The 15935-nt window shown below is 41.9% G+C and overlaps 2 protein-coding genes across 2 annotated transcripts; one reads left to right on the top strand and one right to left on the bottom strand.

Moving 5' to 3' along the window:
* The first annotated feature begins 1604 nt into the window (after nt 1-1604).
* Nucleotides 1605-4601, top strand: LOC133736815 (protein PLASTID MOVEMENT IMPAIRED 1). Its single transcript, XM_062164411.1, has one exon. It carries the CDS (start codon nt 1769-1771, stop codon nt 4418-4420), a length of 2652 nt encoding a protein of 883 aa, XP_062020395.1. The 5' UTR covers nt 1605-1768; the 3' UTR covers nt 4421-4601.
* Nucleotides 4602-12457: 7856 nt separating this feature from the next.
* LOC133740405 (uncharacterized) lies at nt 12458-14846 on the bottom strand. The gene is made up of 2 exons (XM_062168351.1): nt 14434-14846; nt 12458-13197 (listed from the first exon to the last, which is right to left on the bottom strand). Exons 1-2 carry the CDS (start codon nt 14684-14686, stop codon nt 12863-12865), a joined length of 588 nt encoding a protein of 195 aa, XP_062024335.1. The 5' UTR covers nt 14687-14846; the 3' UTR covers nt 12458-12862.
* Nucleotides 14847-15935: the final 1089 nt, after the last annotated feature.

The following is a 15935-nucleotide window of genomic DNA, read 5'->3' as shown; positions in this document are numbered from 1 at the left end:
CCCTCAGCTTCAAGTTCCCCATGGTGTGGATCACCGGTTCCAAAACCCTAGGTATTCCAGACAACATGGAAGGCAGGAGCTCGACAGTTGTCGACGGTGCATGATCGCCCTTCCCACCAGCTACCACCACCGCACCTTGTCCAACAGACTCCGACCCAACCTCCAGATCAGCGTTGCTTAACCTCAGAGACTTGGCCTTCAAGAAAAAACCAGTCTCTGTCCCCGAGGTCAACGATAACCCGGCCATGGCTACTGCAGTCGGCCCAGCTTGGATTTCCTCCTTCTCGCGGATTAAGAGCTTGTCACAACCAGTGGCATCATGAACAAAAAGGCCACAGGCGCGGCAAAAACCCTTAACCTTCTCAAAGATGAAGGTTAACTCCGGTTTTACCACCGGTGAGAACTCAAACACCTTCCAGACCCGGATCCGACGCCGAACATCAAACACCACCTTGATGCGCTGTTCTTCTTCTTTCCTCTTCAAAGCATTTTGATCCACTCGAACCATCATCCCCAAAGAGGCACCCACCATGGCCAGCGCCGTCTTGTTCCTCAGAGCAAAAGGAAGCCCCTTCACAGCCACCCAGGCCTCCAACAGATTTAGGGGCACCTCCTCCACCGGACTGAGGCCATCATATTCTCCCACCACCAGCATAGTATTCCGATAAAACCAGGGACCTCCACGCAAGATTCGGTTGCGCACACCTGCATTCTCAAATTGGAACACAAAGCGCTCCCCTGCATCCTGAATGGTCAGCCCTGATCTGATATTCCAGATCGTGGAAATAGTACCCTTGAAGCCGGGTAACCTTGCTTTCGACGCCAACAAACGGCCCACCATGTACCAGTTCCCATCTTGAAACGCTGCAGCCCTTGCAGCCCCCAACGCCACTAGGCTCGAATCCATCTGTAACTCTGCCTCCGCAGCCTCAAAACGGATGTCAGCCATCGAACAAAGAAGAGGTCTAAAGGAGAGAAGTGAGATTTGGAATTTTTATCAGTGAAGAAGCCTACACCGAGAAACCCTAGCAGAGACGGCTAGGTCTTTTTCTGTTTGCATGTAAAGATTGTCTCCTTGCTGATTTTATTAAAAACAATTTGTTTTTTTTTCCGAACTAACGCATCGTCCTAAAGGTTGCTTCCTCTAACAATGATCAGATCGACAGTAAAAGTTGGGATTGAAGTTTACTCCCGAAACAAAATGCTACGAATTTTCAAGGAGTGCCAGTGACCACGTCGTGTAGGTTGTTTAGTTGAGATTGAAATATTGCTGCTGGTATCCTCGCTTGAAATTCTACCAAAACTAATGGTTTTGTACCCCATTTCGCCATCACTGCAAATCATACAAAAACCATTACCATTATGATTCACAGTGATGGAAGCTAGTCCAACCTTCTGTGCTGGGTAAAATTATAGAACAAACAATGCCACAAGGTTCATGAGAAACTTCATAGTTATAAACTGTTTACAGTCTAACCAACCCGAACAAACCATATTTAATTCTCTGGGACCAACTTCCATGCCTATTGTTTCGATCCTGTCTCTTTCACCAGTTAAGAAATGAGATCAGAAACAAACGTTTTCCTCTTATCCTTCATACAATTTCATTGGCTCTAGAAGCTACAATTCATCCTATTCATGGCAGTTTCTCCACCTCACAACCTTTCTACCAAACCCTTATCTCATTCTTCTTCCATTTCTCACCTCTGCATGTAATTCAACTTGCACCATTTCAGTTAATCTGAGCTTTGCTACTATCCCTTCAACAATGGCGGCAGCAGAGAATTCATCAGGTGGCGGAAGGAGGAATTCCAACACTCAGCTCCTGGAAGAGCTAGAAGCGCTCAGTGAGTCACTCTACCAATCCCACACGTCCACCACTACCACTCGAAGAACTGCCTCCCTTGCTCTTCCGCGAAGCTCGAATCCTGCAATCCCATCAAGAGATGAAATTGCTGCCGCGGCTAAAGTTGAGGAGATCAAAGCCAATAGCACCAAACCACTGAGAAGACGTTTGTCTTTGTCGCCTTGGCGCTCACGTCCAAACGAAAATGAACACAAAGATCGAGGCAAGGGGACGAGTAGTATTAATCAGCTGGAGCTGAAGAGCAATGTGGAGGAGAGATCAAGTAGCAAAGAGAAAAAGGGTATTTGGAATTGGAAGCCGATTCGTGCTATATCCCACATTGGAATGCACAAGATCAGCTGCTTGTTTTCGGTAGAGGTTGTCAGTGCACAAGGCCTTCCTGCTTCGATGAATGGCCTTCGTCTTTCGATTTGTGTTAGGAAGAAGGAGAGCAAAGACGGAGCAGTTCAAACAATGCCATCAAGGGTCACACAAGGAGCTGCAGATTTCGAAGAGACCCTTTTCTTTAGGTGCCATGTCTATTGTAGTTCTGGCCAGGGGAAGCCGATGAAGTTTGAGCCACGGCCCTTTTGGATATATGTGTTTGCAGTTGATGCTGAGGAGCTTGATTTTGGGAGAAATTCCGTGGATTTGAGTCAGCTGATTCAGGAGTCCATTGAGAAGAGCCATGAAGGTAAACGAATTCGCCAATGGGATAAGAGCTTTAGATTGTCAGGGAAGGCAAAAGGTGGGGAGCTTGTTCTGAAGTTGGGGTTTCAGATTATGGAGAAAGATGGAGGAGTTGGAATCTATAGTACTAGTCAAGCTTCCAGGACATTCTCGTCTTCTTTTGCAAGGAAGCAGTCGAAGACTTCTTTTAGTGTGCCTAGTCCAAAGCTATCAAGCAGAGAAGCATGGACTCCTTCACAAATAGGACAATCTGCTCATGATCTTCATGGAATCGATGAGCTGAATCTTGATGAACCCAACCCAGTTCCAGTATCCTCTTCTTCTTCGGCGCAGAAGCCAAAAGAACCAGAAGCACTGAAGGTAGAGGATCTTGATCTCCCAGACTTCGAAGTAGTGGATAAGGGAGTTGAATTCCAAGACAAGGAAGGGGAATATGGGGAAGCACAATCAGAAATATCCCTTGATGAAAAATCAGCAATATCGAGTGAGGTTGTGAAGGAAATTGTGCAAGACCAAGTGCATATGAAAAGATTGACAGAGCTGGATTCGATTGCTCAGCAGATTAAAGCTCTTGAATCTATGATGGGGAAAGAAAAAACTGTCGCCAAAGACGAAGAAATTGGATCACAAATATTGGAGGCAGATGAAGAAACAGTTACCAAGGAGTTCCTTCAAATGCTTGAGGATGAGGATATCATAAATGAGTATAAGCTCACCCAAAGTGATATTCCACCATTACAGCTTGAAGGAGCTGAGGATTCCACAGAGGCTGAATCCGCAGTATTCCTTCCTGATCTAGGAAAGAGCTTAGGCTGTGTGGTTCAAACCAGAGATGGAGGTTACTTGGCAGCCATGAATCCTCTGGATACTGTGGTAGCAAGGAAAGATACACCGAAACTTGCCATGCAAATATCAAAACCATTTGTTTTGCCATGGGACCAGTCCATGAGTGGCTTCGAATTGTTCCAAAGGATTGCAGCCATTGGACTCGATGAATTGAATTCCCAAATTTCAACTTTGACGAGCATGGATGACCTGATGGATAAAACCGCAGAACAGATAGCTTTCGAAGGCATTGCTTCCGCAATCATCCAAGGGAGGAACAAAGAAGGTGCAAGCTCGAGTGCTGCACGAACCATTGCTGCTGTGAAAACCATGGCAACTGCAATGAGTGCCGGTAGAAAAGAGAGGATTTCCACAGGGATTTGGAATGTGAATGAAAACCCGTTAACAGCAGAGGAGATTCTTGCATTCTCAATGCAGAAAATTGAGTCCATGGCTCTTGAAGCTTTGAAGATTCAGGCTGAAATGGCAGAGGAAGAAGCCCCATTTGATGTTTCGCCATTGATTGGCACCACAGCAACTGGAGGAAAAGTTCAAAATCAACCACTTGCTTCTTCAATATCGCTCGAGGACTGGATCAAAGACCACAGCTTGGTTGGTGTAGATGACTTATTACAACCAGGTGGTGGTCATACCGAGACAATCACACTGGCAGTGGTTGTTCAGCTGAGGGATCCGGTAAGGCGGTATGAGGCTGTAGGAGGCCCAATGATTGCAGTTATCTATGCAACAAGAGCTGATAACACCGGTGCAGTGGATAAGAATGAGGAGGAGGAGAAGAGATTCAAAGTGGCGAGTTTGCATGTTGGAGGGTTAAGGGTGAGGTCAAAAGGCGTTAGGAGAAATGCATGGGACAGTGAGAAGCAGAGACTAACTGCAATGCAGTGGCTGGTGGCTTATGGATTTGCAAAGGCAGGGAAGAAAGGCAAACATAGTGTGTCATCGAAAGGTCAAGATCTGTTATGGAGCATTTCATCAAGAGTAATGGGTGATATGTGGCTCAAATACATGAGAAACCCAGATGTAAAGTTTACCAATTGATGGACTGTGTATTCTTGGGTTAGCTATACCATTTATTTTTGTTTTGTATTTTATCTGTGGTGAGATCTACAAGGGATGAAGAGTGTAGGTACTGGGATTCATTAGTTAGCGCAGTGAGAGTGACAGAATGTAAAATTTCATAGCAGCTCCGATTAATAAATTTTGATGCATATGTGAATAACTTATCTCTACTATCTTCATAGTAGAAACTACAGCCTCTCATATATTGCCAGTCTCGGCAACATGAAACATGAATTTGGCAGTATAATTAATATCATGTAAACTGAACCTCTTTTTATAGCTGAGAACAATAATGGAAGACTAGAAGTCTCACATTAAATCCAACCCCATATAAGGATTGACCACAAAAAAAAAAAATTAATATGAGCACCAAAATATGATTATGGAAAAGGAAAAATGAGGAACAAGAGTGGTATTATACCTAGAACCAACTGAATTGTGCTAAGCCCCAAGTTAAATGGACAAACGTTCCTCCGCAAAACAAATGAGCAAAATGTATTCCCCAAATCTGAAACTTCACGAATCAGTGAATTTCGGTTGCAAGAGTTAGTGTTCACGAGCAATAATATTGTTATGTCTTGGGATTGGACCATTTTTCAGAAGAGGTAGAGTTCAATTTGCAGCAGATTATTAGACCTTGATGAAGCTTCTAAGCTAATGCTATCCTAGGTGTTGAAGGATATTGACACTTAGTGTGTCTAGTCAAACTAGGATAAGTTCTATAGTTGTAATAGGAGAGGTTTCCTACTCCAAGTTAGATAAGGAATCCTTGTACTCTTAGATTATGCACCTTGTAATCCCTATATATAGGGCTCCTATTCTCTATAATGAAATACACTTCTCTCATCAATCTCTCAATACCAATATACTTAAACACGTTATAAGCACGACTCTAGCCACAAAGCAAAAGCCAAAACCCGAAAAGAAATCCCTATCACCAAAACTGCCGCAGCTCCTAGCCCGTGCTAGCCACCGCTGCAGCCCCTGCTGCCCCGCACGCCTCCGCAGCCCCTGCTGCCCCGCGCACACCTGCGTTCGCTGCTGCCTTGCCCGCACCGACTGCTGCCCCGCAACCGGCCTGCCTACTTCGCGCCCGTAGCCCCTGCACCCCTGCAGCACACCTGCAACTCGCTGCCGCGCACCACTGCACACCTTTACTCGACTCGCTTCGTTCCATCACGCCTGCATCGACACGCGCGTGATCCAAAACCAAAAAGTAAGTATTCAAAAGAGTAAGTTTTGAAGTTACTAAAATTTGAAATTTGAATATTTCTTCTTTTTCTCGGGGACTTAAAAACCTCCCTTCTTCTTCATCCCACCTTTCATAGAACGTGGGTTCGATTCAAAGCGGAATCGTGGGGATTCGCGCTATAAACGAACTAAGAGCGTTCGTAAGACTTCGGACTAAGAGCGTCCGCAAGCATCGATTAACGACCTTATAAACATCATTGTTTCGGTCTAATCCAATTTTCTTGGAAATCGATTTCTTGGTAGCATAGCTCGGAAATCTAAATATTTAGTTGTCGTGGAAGTTTTAACTCCGAAACTAATATATTTCTTCTTCTTATTTCAGGATGTCAAAACTTGACTTTCCTATCCTTGACTCAACTGGCTCGGAATATCATAGTTGAGTCACGGATGTTGAGAATCATCTCACTTCAAAAGGGATCCTACCCGTAATTCAAGCACCAAATCCCGACCTCATATTTGAGCGTACGGCTACAAATAATGCCACCGCTCTCATCTTAATGAGACGCCACATGGATAAATCACTCCGATTGGAGTATATGGCAATCAAGGATGCTAGAGAATTATGGGTTGCGCTTGAGGAGCGTTTTGGTAATGTAAAGGATACCCTCCTCCCTGACTTGAAAGTTCAATGGAACAATCTACGATTTGCTGACTTCAAATCTGTAGCTGAATATAATTCAGAAGTTCTTCGCCTCAAAACCATGTTGGGGTTCTGTGGACAACCTGTCACAGAGCAAGAACTAATTGAGAAAACTCTCTCCACCTTCCCCGTCTCAGCTATTTTGCTATCAAAGCAATACCGAACTGAATTCAATACTGGACGGCTCACGAGGTTTCATCAGCTAATTAATATTATGTCTGTAGCTGAAAAGCATGATAATATCCTCGTGAAGAATTATAATTCGAGGCCCATCGGAACTAAGAGCGTTCATGAGGCAAATTATAATAATGCACCCAAAGGAGGGCGCAAGGAGCGGAACCCTAAAATTAAGGGACACAACGGCCGTTTTGGTCCATATAACCGCCCTACAAAGGAAGGAAACCGCCAAAATGTCGCGGGAACACGTAACAACAAAGGCAAACGTGGGAGAGGGGGACACAAGGCCGCCGGCCATAGAGGTGGCGCCATTGTCCAACAAGGACGTCAATCTCGTCCTCATGCACGTGATGCATCTCAATTCAAGGGAGGAAATCGTAATGATGCATGCCACAGATGTGGATCTATTGAACATTGGTTCAAGCAATGCAATGCAAGCAAACAATTAGCTGCACATTACAAGGCATATAGAGACTTCAGAGAGTCTGAAGCACATGTTGCCGAAGAAGAAGAAGGAGATGGTGATGATGCCAACGTCAATCTCACCATAGCGGACTTCAAATCTGACAAGGAATTGCACAAGGATGCTGCAGATTTTGATTAGTATAGTCCCTTATTTTTCCAAGAATTATGTAATGGCTATTATGCCTTAAATCAATAAAATGACTTATTGTATTAACTTTTTCCCTCTAGGCGTACTCAAGAGTACTTGTGATGTCTAGGCAAGGTTTGATATGAGAGAAAGGTTTTAAAAGTGAGCAACGCTCCACCAAAATCTCGCATTACCTTACCTGGTCACAACTAAATTGAAATTACTGAACGGATTGAGTGACTACGATTTGTCTACGGTTTGATTTTTAAGTTGGATTAGATTTTGGTCAAGAAACTTTGATGTAATCATTGGCTATTCTTAATAAAGTATCGATTTATTTTATTCAATGTCTTGGACATGTTTTAATTTCGAACTTTATTATTTTTCAGTATGTTTCCTGGAGAGCTAGAATGCCTCGTGGATAGTGCCACTACACATACTATCCTTCGAAATAGACAGCTATTTCTATGGATGACACCATCTCGATCTTCCGTGACTACGATGGCTGGATCATCTCGATTGATCCATGGTCGAGGACCAGCCCAATTTCTGTTGCCAAATGGCACGACTTTAAATGTCACCGAAGCTCTTTATGCTCCTAGGGCAGGAAGAACCCTATTAAGCTTCAAAGATATAAGAGCCAATGGTTTTGATGTGGAAACACATTGTGAGAATGGACAAGAGTTCCTTTGCATCACCTCTAATGACTACGGACATAAACAAGTCTTAGAGAAACTTATGTGTCGCTCTAGTGGGTTGTATGCAACCACTATTCGAGTCATTGAATCCAACCATGTCATGAGAGATGATTTATGGGATTCCGACACATATAGGCTTTGGCACGACCGTTTGGGACACCCAGGTCGTGACATGATGATCCGTATATTAAAGACTTCACACGGACATCCCTTTTTCAGAACGAAAAGAAGTACAACTCGGTTTTTGGACACCGAATGAGCCCCTGTGCCTCACGGCGCCGTTCACCCCCAAATCTGGCCATCCTTGGCCGGCGCCGCCTTCCCCCTACAGCCTCAGGGTGGCATTGACGCCACCAAGGCTCCTTTGTCTCCAACTTTTACTTCTAAAGTCACTTGTGATTTTGTGGCTCAACCAAAATCCTCATTGGTTGCTTCTAAAGCCCATCATTCGTTCTGCAAAGCTTGCTCTTTAGCAAAGTTAGGATCGAGACCATCCTATGCAAAGGACACTAAAGAAAATATACCATTCTTGCAAAGAATCCAAGGTGATATTTGTGGACCTATTCAACCATCATGCGGACCATTTCGATATTTTATGGTATTGGTTGATGCATCGACACGCTGGTCACATGTCATGTTATTGTCCACAAGGAACGCTGCATTTGCTAAACTCCTAGCACAAATAATTAAGTTAAGGGTTCACCACCCTGATCATCCTATTAAGTCTATAAGATTAGACAATGCTGGAGAGTTTACATCAAAGACTTTTGATGATTATTGCATGTCCATTGGGATTGATGTTGAACATCCTGTTCCTCATGTTCATACCCAAAATGGTCTCGCAGAAGCCACCATTAAACGACTACAAATGGTTGCTCGAGCATTGGTGATGCGCACCAATCTCCCTATTTCTGCTTGGGGCTATGCAATATTGCATGCAGCTGTGCTTATTCGTCTGAGGCCTACTGCCACTCAACCATTTTCTGCGTCCCAGATGGTGACTGGGTATGAGCCTAATGTCTCACACTTACGCATATTTGGGTGTGCAGTTTATGTGCCAATTGCGCCACCACAGCGCACCAAAATGGGTCCTCAAAGACGATTAGGTATTTATGTTGGATATGATTCTCCAACGATTATCCACTACATAGAACCCTTGACAGGCGATCTCTTTACCGCTAGATTTGCGGATTGTCACTTCGATGAGACAGTCTTCCCATCGTTAGGGGGAGATAAGAACATCAATGTTCAACAGGAACGACAGGAATTGTCGTGGTCTACCCCCACTCTGTCTCATCTTGATCCCCGAACCGCACAATCCGAAATTGAAGTGCGGAGAATTCTCGATCTTCAGAACATAGCAGAATCGATGCCTGATGCGTTTTCTGATATCGCTAAAGTGACGAGATCACACATACCTGCTGCAAACGTGCCTGCAAGGATTGAAGTCCCTAAAAGTAGAGGACATGACGCCAACTCAAGAATGCATGAGCATGGCGCCAACGTCCCATCTCTCAATGATGGTGACGTTATGGCTAGGCCCACGGCTCCTGCCAGGAAGCGCGGGAGGCCCATAGGTTCGATGGATTCTCGCCCAAGAAAAAAAGCGAGTTTGGCACAAAATAATCCATTAATCATCGATGTGAATAATCCATCTCATGAGAATATTCCGGATTATGGTTATGTCCAAGAGACATCATTGGGGGACGCTCCAATGTCAGAACCAACTCCAGAGAATAGAGAGATCTCCATAAATTACACTAGTGTACATGAGATGATGGATAGAAATTCTATGGCGATTGATGATGCATTTGCATATCATATTGCAAAAGGAATTATAGAATATGATGATATCGAACCTCACTCTGTTGAAGAATGTCAACGAAGAGCAGATTGGCCTAAATGGAAAGATGCGATCCAGGTTGAATTGGATTCACTAACAAAGAGACAGGTATTTGGGCCTGTAACGCAGACACCCCCAGGTGTAAAGCCTGTTGGCCATAAATGGGTCTTTGTTAGAAAGCGTAATGAGAAAAATGAGGTGGTAAGATATAAAGCCCGCCTTGTGGCGCAAGGTTTCTCACAACGCCCTGGAATCGACTACGAGGAGACATATTCTCCCGTAATGGACGTTATAACGTTCCGCTACCTTGTCAGTTTGGTAGTTTCCGAAAAACTTGACATGCAGCTTATGGATGTGGTTACAGCATATCTCTATGGGGATCTAGATTCAGAGATATATATGAAGGTTCCAGATGGACTTCAATTACCCAAATCAAGTGGCTCTAAACCACGGAGCGCGTTTTCAATAAGATTAAAACGCTCACTATATGGATTAAAACAATCTGGACGGATGTGGTATAACCGTCTAAGTGACTACTTGATTGGGAAGGGATATATTAACAATGAAATATGCCCATGCGTGTTCATTAAAAGAACAAGTTCCGGATTTGCAATCGTAGCAGTCTATGTCGATGACATGAACCTAATTGGAACTCTAGATGAGTTAAAGGAAACTGCTAATTACTTGAAATCCGAATTTGAGATGAAAGATCTTGGGAAAACACGGTTTTGTCTCGGTTTAGAACTTGAGCACCGTAGTGATGGGATTTTGATCCATCAGTCTGCATATACTCAGAAAATTCTAAGGCGCTTTAATGAAGATAAAGCGAAGCCTGCGAGTACTCCCATGATCGGCCGTAGTCTTGAGCCCGGAAAAGATCCGTTTCGTCCAAGGGATGAGGACGAAGAACCCTTAGAGTCCGAAGTGCCCTATTTAAGTGCAATAGGCGCATTATTGTACTTAGCTCAATGCACAAGACCGGATATCTCATTCGCAGTGAACTTGTTAGCTCGACACAGCTCTGCGCCAACACGCCGCCATTGGATTGGTGTAAAGACCATCTTTCGATACCTAAGAGGTACGATTGATATGGGCCTATTCTATCCCTACAGAGTGAAAAGGAATGACGGAAAATTGGGATCGGACCCCAAAAGGCAAAACGCCCCCGTCCATGGAATGGCCGCCGGCCATGTTGCCGCTCATGGTGGCCGGCGTCCTCCTATCTCCCTCCATCAAAACGACAATGATGTCTTGATGGGTTTTTGCTGATGCAGGGTACCTCTCTGACCCTCACAAAGGTCGCTCCCAAACAGGTTATGTCTTTACCATGGGAAACACTGCGATATCTTGGAGGTCTACGAAACAGACCCTTGTTGCTACTTCCTCAAATCATGCAGAGATTATTGCTCTACATGAAGCTGTACGTGAATGTGTATGGATAAGGTCTGTAATTCGACACATTCAAGGAAGTTGTGGTTTGAAGTCTACCACAGATGAACCTACATGCATTTATGAGGATAATGCAGCTTGTATTGAACAAATGAAGTTAGGTTTCATCAAGGGCGACAACACCAAGCATATATCGCCTAAGTTCTTTTATAATCAGCAACAACAATCACTTCTAAAGATTGAAGTGATCAAATCCGATCAGAGGATAATGTAGCGGACTTATTCACTAAGTCGTTACCTAAATTCACCTTCGAGAAACATGTGAAGAGTATCGGATTAAGAAGGTTATCCGAACTCCCATGATTGTAGCAATCAGGGGGAGATTTCGACATCAGGGGGAGTTACTCAGTCTCGAAGGATCAAGGACGTGTTGCACTCTTTTCTCCTCCTCGAGTTCATTTTTATTCCACAGGGTTTTTCACTTGAACAAGGTTTTTAACGAGGCAACGGATGAAGCGTCACCACCAAGTTTGAGCGGCACAAGGGGGAGTGTTGAAGGATATTGACACTTAGTGTGCCTAGTCAAACTAGGATAAGTTCTATAGTTGTAATAGGAGAGGTTTCCTACTCCAAGTTAGATAAGGAATCCTTGTACTCTTAGATTATGCACCTTGTAATCCCTATATATAGGGCTCCTATTCTCTATAATGAAATACACTTCTCTCATCAATCTCTCAATACCAATATACTTAAACAGTTATGTCTTGGGATTGGACCATTTTTCAGAAGAGGTAGAGTTCAATTTGCAGCAGATTATTAAACCTTGATGAAGCTTCTAAGCTAATGCTATCCTAGGTGTGAGGAATTTTCATTCACATAAAAACAGTAATGGAGTCAGATTGGACACACTAATAATCATGTCCACCCTAGTTTATGCCCATGTTAAGAACAATTTGTTTAGACATATCATATCGTGCCTAGTATGACAAAGTGTAGATTGTGTCTTATTGTATCAGATTCATTCTAAACCGTATTATGTCTGTGTCATATCAATCAGCTGACTCATTTTATACCTCTACTAATTGATGAAGTTGGGTGAAAATTTAAGTCTTGTCATTTTCATCCACCAAATAAGAAACTTTTCAAAAGGCTACCCCGTGGTCCATACTCTAAGAAAAGATCAATGGTCCTCCGATGGTTTGAGCAAGCCAGAACTTGGGGCAAATTGCGGCAATGAAGGAGACGAGTAAACAAATTTGACCTAATCACAATTGCCAGGTACCATCACATGGATGATGACTTGCACATGGGGTGAGAATAACATAAATGAGACGTCATTAACAACATTCTTAATCCATCATTAAGCACATGTTAAGACATTAATAACATGTAATGGTGACTTACAATTCCATTTTGAGCTTCTTAATGGGAGGGAGAAGGGAACAAGATAATAGACAAGTTCCAGAACAACAAGAATGGGGCCTTTGCTCCATTGTTTCCCACTTTGTGAACCTAACATGGGTCTAGCTTTACAATGTTTGGTATGGGAGAGGAAAACAAACACTTACAAAGTAATCTTTATATTTCATAAAAATGTGAAACCAAAGCATATTTCAACAACCCTTTTACAGCCTGTACTGTTTAAAGAAATGGAGGAAACAAAAGGAAAAGAAGAAGCTCAAAGAGTTGAAAGCAAACAAAGCACATTTTTAAGGAATGATAAAGTAAAGAATTTGACTCTACCTCCCTCAATTATATGGCTTTAGTGAGCTTCTACCCACATATGAGTATGGTGGAGGAGAGACTTGTGTCACTTTCTGTACGAGCTCCTTTATTCCATGGACCCTCTCCTCTTTGTCAGACTTCTTATCCAGCCCTTCCTTACCTTGACTCCTTCTACCTTGTTGCTCACATGGCACACACTGCCCTTGTTGGATCTCTTCCATCTATTGAGCTGGAAGAGATGTCCGATCCGCTTCCGCCACCTAAGTGGTGTATGAGCTTTCCCATGCTCTATCACACTCTTGGTCTCTTTGGCATCCTTGGAGTCTTTGCTAAAGTTGTGATTCCAGGGCATGTTGCAATGGTCTAAAGAGACTTTGGATACCTTGTTCTTCTCCCACGAGGCAACTCCATTCTCTTCAAACTTGATTGATATGAATGAATCTGCAAAACACATTTGCATTGTGAGTTTGCGATTAATTCAAGAAATTCAGGGACATGCACATTCTTTACTGATGATACTTCTATATACAGTTATTCATACATATGCTCAGAACAGGATTAATTGGTGAGTTAGACCATCAAAATGAACTCCAGAAAAGACCCAATATGCCCCTCATAGATTCTCATTTGCCTGACTTTGCATGATCAAATAAAAACAAATGCATATAATTCAATGAATAAACAGTGACTTCTAGGATTTGGTTAATATCTTTTTTTTGGGTTCATTTGGTTAATATCTTTAGTTTGCTTTAATATGGGCTAATGATAGCTCAACTGCTCATACCACTTGAGCTATGTGAATGCTAACAGAATATATTAGTCAAGTGAACTTTCATAATTACTCATAGATAGTTGGTATGGAAAGAGCAAGGGTAGAGTCTACGCAAAGTGAGAAAAGAGAAAAGCATTGGAAGTTACAACTAAAAAAATAAGGTAATCTGTAATGAACTAATGATCATACTATCTGTTGCTCTTTAATATATTAAATAATCAAACTAAGCTGCTAAAAATAATCGAAGAATGTTGAACCTTTGAGATTTGTCTAAAGAGGGCATTTTTTAATAATAGCATAGTATTGAAGGAGTTTAGTGCCCTTTTTTGCTTATTTTGAAGTGAAACAAATGTAATTGCACAAAATCAAATAAAGTCGCAGGAATTCACTTTTGAAGACAACAAAGTCACAAAGCTTGGCACAAAAGGATGCAGCTTTTTTGGGAATTCGTCAAACTAGACTGCTTCATGGTTTTACTTTTTGGTGATTTTATTCAGAATTTACTGGCTATTTTTACCAATATCCCTATAGTAAAGCATGAATGATTAGACTATTTCATGGACCCAGAAAAATAATTGCTTCAAGTTCAAGTATGCATGTCCCTGAAATCCCAATTTCTACAACTGGTTTTACTTTTACATCTTCAAATGGGTGTTGAATTACCACTGTAATTAAGAAAATTGAAGCCTTTGTCTTCAATCTGGCATTATATAATTCTACATTAGCCTATACTTTGACCATAATTTTGTCATTATTACCCAATAAAGCAATTTAATCATACAAACAACACACTCGCACATAAAAATCCTGAATCCATATCACAGAGCATTCCCTGTTCACTAAACTCCGCAAATTAAGCATAAAGATCACAACTTTACCACCACCCAGATGAAAAAAAAAGTTACCTTCTTGGCTGGTGGAAGCTTCTTGATCCAAGTAATCTGGCTTCCGATTGAGGAAAGAGCTGAAAGCAAAGATCTTTGGAAGAGTAATGGGTCTGTGACTGAAGCTTTGGGTGCTTCTATGGCGGCCTTTTCTGGCAGCCAATTCGAGAAGCCTCTCAGTCAAGCACAGGGCACAGACCCCCACAACCACCTCTTTTGGGTGGAAATAGCAAAACGAGTTGTCTGGTTCTCTATACCCATTGTTCATGTTCATGGTTGAAAGCTGGATAACAGTGAAGAAGAAGAAGAAGAAGAAGAAGAAGAAGAAGAAGAAGAGAAGCCCAAGTGAAAAAAATCTGTTCAGGTCACCGAAAGGAAGAATATGGAGCTGGGTTTCTGAGAAGTGAGAATACACACCATGTGTAAGAGTAGACGGTGGAGACATTTATAGTTTGGAGCATTTGGATCAACGGAGTTATCATGAGGTGGGCCCACACAAATCAAATTTAGGGCAGTATAAAATCTTGTAAATCTTATATATAAAGTATACTACACTCTAAATTTCAAACCAAATTCTTCTATGCATCGGCTTTTATGCACCGGCAGTGTAAATGATTCAGCACCTATTAGGTGATCTTAATTCTTGATATTTGTAGTTAATTTTTTTTCAGTAGTCAAAATGTGTACATGATGTTATCCAGCCATCTGTTTACTATTTGTGCAAGTACACGTCGGTGTTCTGAATCTCTTCTCAATTTAGAATTATCGAATATTTGAAACTTTTCATTACACTCGATGTTTCTTTTATTTATTAGAAAATCTCTACGTCTGTTTACTATTTTATATAAACGAAGTGCATGTCAAGATATTAACAATAAAAATTAGAATTAAATTAGTCTAATGGGGTGTTTTGTTTTCTTGGGTAAATATTAAAATTACAAAATTTTGAATAAATTATGAGTAATGTCACAAGTGTAGTATTTGGTTTTACTAACCTGGCCAATTCCCAGGTGCAAGAGTCAAAACCGTGTAAATAAAGTAGCTGTGTTTTTCTCAACACATGGAAGAAGCTTCATTGACCAAAGAACGGGAGAAGGTTCTAAATTATATTTAGGTTTACCTTATGAACAAATAATTAAATCGGTGGATAATGAAAGCAATTGCTATTAAATGGTTTTCTTTATTTTTTTGAGGAGATGGCTAGTAAATGGTTGATTTCAACCGTTAGTGTCAAATCCAACTATTAAATACATCGCTCCCTCAGTGCAAATACTTGAGGGACTACAAATGTTGGGCGAGTAATTTGACTAAAGGAACAAATAAATGATGATACAATTATGAACTTGATATCGAACTACAATAGAAAAGTTAATTAAGTTGCTAAGAATTAGAGTTTATAGACATTCATGTCGATCAGCCGAATTGAGTTTAGAATAGTGAACTAAGTTCGGATCTTTGATCACCCAATTATTTTAATAATAAACTATATATACTTGCAAATCATCTATGTCAAATGAGTAATT

The sequence above is a fragment of the Rosa rugosa genome, chromosome 3 (genome assembly GCF_958449725.1).
Source record: "Rosa rugosa chromosome 3, drRosRugo1.1, whole genome shotgun sequence".
NCBI lineage: Eukaryota > Viridiplantae > Streptophyta > Magnoliopsida > Rosales > Rosaceae > Rosa > Rosa rugosa.
This window is presented reverse-complemented; position numbering and strand designations above follow the sequence as displayed.